The sequence below is a fragment of the Panicum hallii genome, chromosome 3 (assembly GCF_002211085.1).
Source record: "Panicum hallii strain FIL2 chromosome 3, PHallii_v3.1, whole genome shotgun sequence".
Classification (NCBI taxonomy): Eukaryota; Viridiplantae; Streptophyta; class Magnoliopsida; order Poales; family Poaceae; genus Panicum; species Panicum hallii.
In genome coordinates this window covers 30,800,461-30,803,432 of record NC_038044.1, presented here as the reverse complement: position 1 = coordinate 30,803,432, position 2,972 = coordinate 30,800,461, and the positions used below count along the sequence as shown (strand labels likewise).

Sequence of the window (2,972 nt, the reverse complement as noted above, 5' to 3'; positions counted from 1 at the left end):
TAAAATCAGGAATAAAGCCTGTCCTTGTTTGCAAGTTGAAAGAATTAGAGGATTACAACAAACCAACACACTTCTTTCAGCTTTTGCAACTTTGGCATCAAGCAATTTGGTAGGCATAGTTCTGAAACCAATACCACCACCATTCACATGTAAAAACAAGTATGACAAACGTCAAGTAAACAAGATATTACCCATTAATTTAGGTTATATAATCTCAAATCACACAGACCACATGAAATTTGGTAGGCATAGTTCTGAAATTTACTCATCAAACAATTTTTCTAACGACTTCGTCCGTGGAAAAAGAAGCCAAACTGTTATAAAATGACAGAGGACCAGCTCACCGGAAGCTGGAAATTAAGCAACATCATTGAACTGAGACGCGCAAGTAGCTTCCCTCCAACTATAGGTTCTTTATGCTGGCTTTTGCCCAAGCAAAAGCTATATGGCACGGACCATATATAATACCTCCTTTTACGTTAACACCAGTATAAGCAGTGTTAAAGGGGGACCACATTACCTTTGAGTTAGCACAAACACAAGTCATAATAATCGAATTAAGCTTTAAAGTACAGCTTGTAGTTTACTAATTATAATTAAAATCATCTACAAGTTTACTATTATAAGTAAAATCATATACACTCTGAGAGCACATGCATTTATTTACAAATTCACAGGCATGGACAGCCCATTGGCGCTTAATTTACAGATTGATCTCCGAGACTACCGGTCCTCACATCACATAACCTCAATCCTCAACAGTGTCTTTAGCAATCTCTAGCCAAATTCCCCTGAACACCTCCATGATAACTCCATGGTACTCCCTGGAGTTCAGCGACAAGTAGCACTCAAGAAGTTCCTGTATATCCTCAGGCGTGTGCACGTTGTTCTCAATGATCACCTCCACCATGCTCTCTCTGAAGTCGCTGGGCGGGTCCGTCGATGCCTTCACGACAGCAAAGCTCCTCCTCGCGGCACTTCTCCGATGACCACTAGCTCTCGTAGTGCTGACCCTACCATCAGTGAGAGCATGTACCCTTCTACTCCTCAGCCTCGGTGAACTCGGACACATACCACTTGTTAATCTGGTAGGCGCTGGCCTGGTGCGAATCGGACGTAGCTGCAAGTCTTGAAACTCGTGGTTGGCTCTATCAATGACGATGGCACTTGCCGTTGATGCTGGCGAGTAATGATGTTGGTGGTGGCGGTGATGGTCTATGGGGAATTGTATGATGTCTGATGCCTTTGGATTAAGATGGAGAGTGGAGAGGCGTAGCTTCTCAAATGACATTTGCTTTGTGTAGGATCTTTGTGGCGATAATGGAAGAGGCTTTGGAGTGGTGGTTCCATGGTAGCAGTGGCTTGATCTATTTGAGGTCCTTGTTGTTTCGATGTTTCTTTGGCTTGTTGGCCGTGGCCTTGGTCTCTTCATGTCCCTCAATTTGTAGAACCATGAGTTTGGCATGAGATGGGATAGTTTGAACCTATGATGGTTGCTCATCTCTCTCTCTCTCTCTCTCTCTCTCTACAGTACGGTGTGCTGGGCAGCATGGAGCATTACATGGAAGGGGAAGGCTCTCTATATATCCTGTAAGGGCGGCAATACGTGGTTCTGATGAGCTGAAGAATCTGAGAAGTTAAAAATGTAAACAATTGCAAACACGCTGCAAGTTGGCACGATAAGAAATGAGCCAACAGTCCATATGTATACCATAGTACCATTTCGCCGGGTAGCAAGTCATTTAAAAAATTAGTTCAAAGCTACCAGCACCTTTGCAAACTGTTTCAGCGTCGTACCGGTTTCTTCATTATGATTTTGTGGTTGCAATGATGTGCAAATTTCTTCTGCGATTATGGAAGCTGAGATAGTACACTTTGGAGAAACAGCGGAAAGTCTTTAACAGCTTGAAAGTTGCTGAGGGAAATCAAGTGTGGGCCAAATGGTCCTAGTTGATTGCTACACATGAAAGGAAAGCGGAAATATACTTGTTAATGGAGTGAGCAACTTATTAAATGATATAACCTAGGTCGAAAATTGCACTTTGTGTTCTTAATGCAGCTCACAATACTCATTACCCTGGCTTTTTAGAGCAATGCGACATTAGCCTTTTGCCTCAGGAGCAACTTTACAACAAAGCACACGAATATTCTCTCACTTTTTCTAAAATGAACCACTGTTGCATTGTGAGAACTTTCTTTGCTGTAGGACGTATCCTTGTTTTTCTTTACCATTTATATAAGGGAGAACTAGTTTGTGCCAGGCTATCCATATGTATAATTGCTTCTATAATACTAACAGTTAGGCTCATCTTATTAGTGTAAAATTTGTTCCATTTATGCCGCCACCATACCATTTTTCATAGCATTAATCAAATAAGTTTGACACAAGGATTGCTACCGCATTAGCATAAATTGAATAAGTTTTACACAGTAATAGCATGAGTCTAAATATTCCAAAAAAGAATGGCACATCAAAAAATTGTATGGCACAAACCTAATTTTTTTTCATTTTTGCATTGAGACATTAGTATCAGTTATGCGTGGGCACTAACGAAGTATGGTGGAATAGGCCATATCAGGATACGAGAAAAGGATTCATGTTAGATTAATTATGATATTCTACATGACTTTGATATCATGATTATGAAAGTGATAAACTACCCAAAAAGGGATCACATACCAAGAAAGAAATATTCTCGTGACACTGGACTTCATATGTCCATTCAGAGTGCATCTAGGTCGGGAAAATTTGGAATCCAACACAATTGAGTCAGAGATCGCCTTCCCCTGATCTATCTACATCAATACTATAAAAGTTGAAAAATTGAAAACAATTCTCACCTAGATTAGGTCTACTGTATCCCTCACAGAGAGGCCACTTGCCAGGCTAGGAGGTTTGACAGGATGGATGGAGACCTATGGTTCCGATGTTTCTGCCAAAAAGCTAAATCTTTTTTCACCCAACCTATTTA

General features: G+C 40.7%; 1 protein-coding gene across 1 annotated transcript; it reads right to left on the bottom strand.

Moving 5' to 3' along the window:
- Positions 1 to 649: 649 nt before the first annotated feature.
- LOC112887689 (transcription repressor OFP1-like) lies at positions 650 to 1,530 on the bottom strand. Its single transcript, XM_025953933.1, has one exon. It carries the CDS (start codon positions 1,499 to 1,501, stop codon positions 749 to 751), a length of 753 nt encoding a protein of 250 aa, XP_025809718.1. The 5' UTR covers positions 1,502 to 1,530; the 3' UTR covers positions 650 to 748.
- Positions 1,531 to 2,972: the final 1,442 nt, after the last annotated feature.

Excerpts from the sequence above, each read along its gene's own strand:
- LOC112887689 (XM_025953933.1), bottom strand. The coding sequence starts at position 1,501 with ATGAGCAACCATCATAGGTTCAAACTATCCCATCTCATGCCAAACTCA.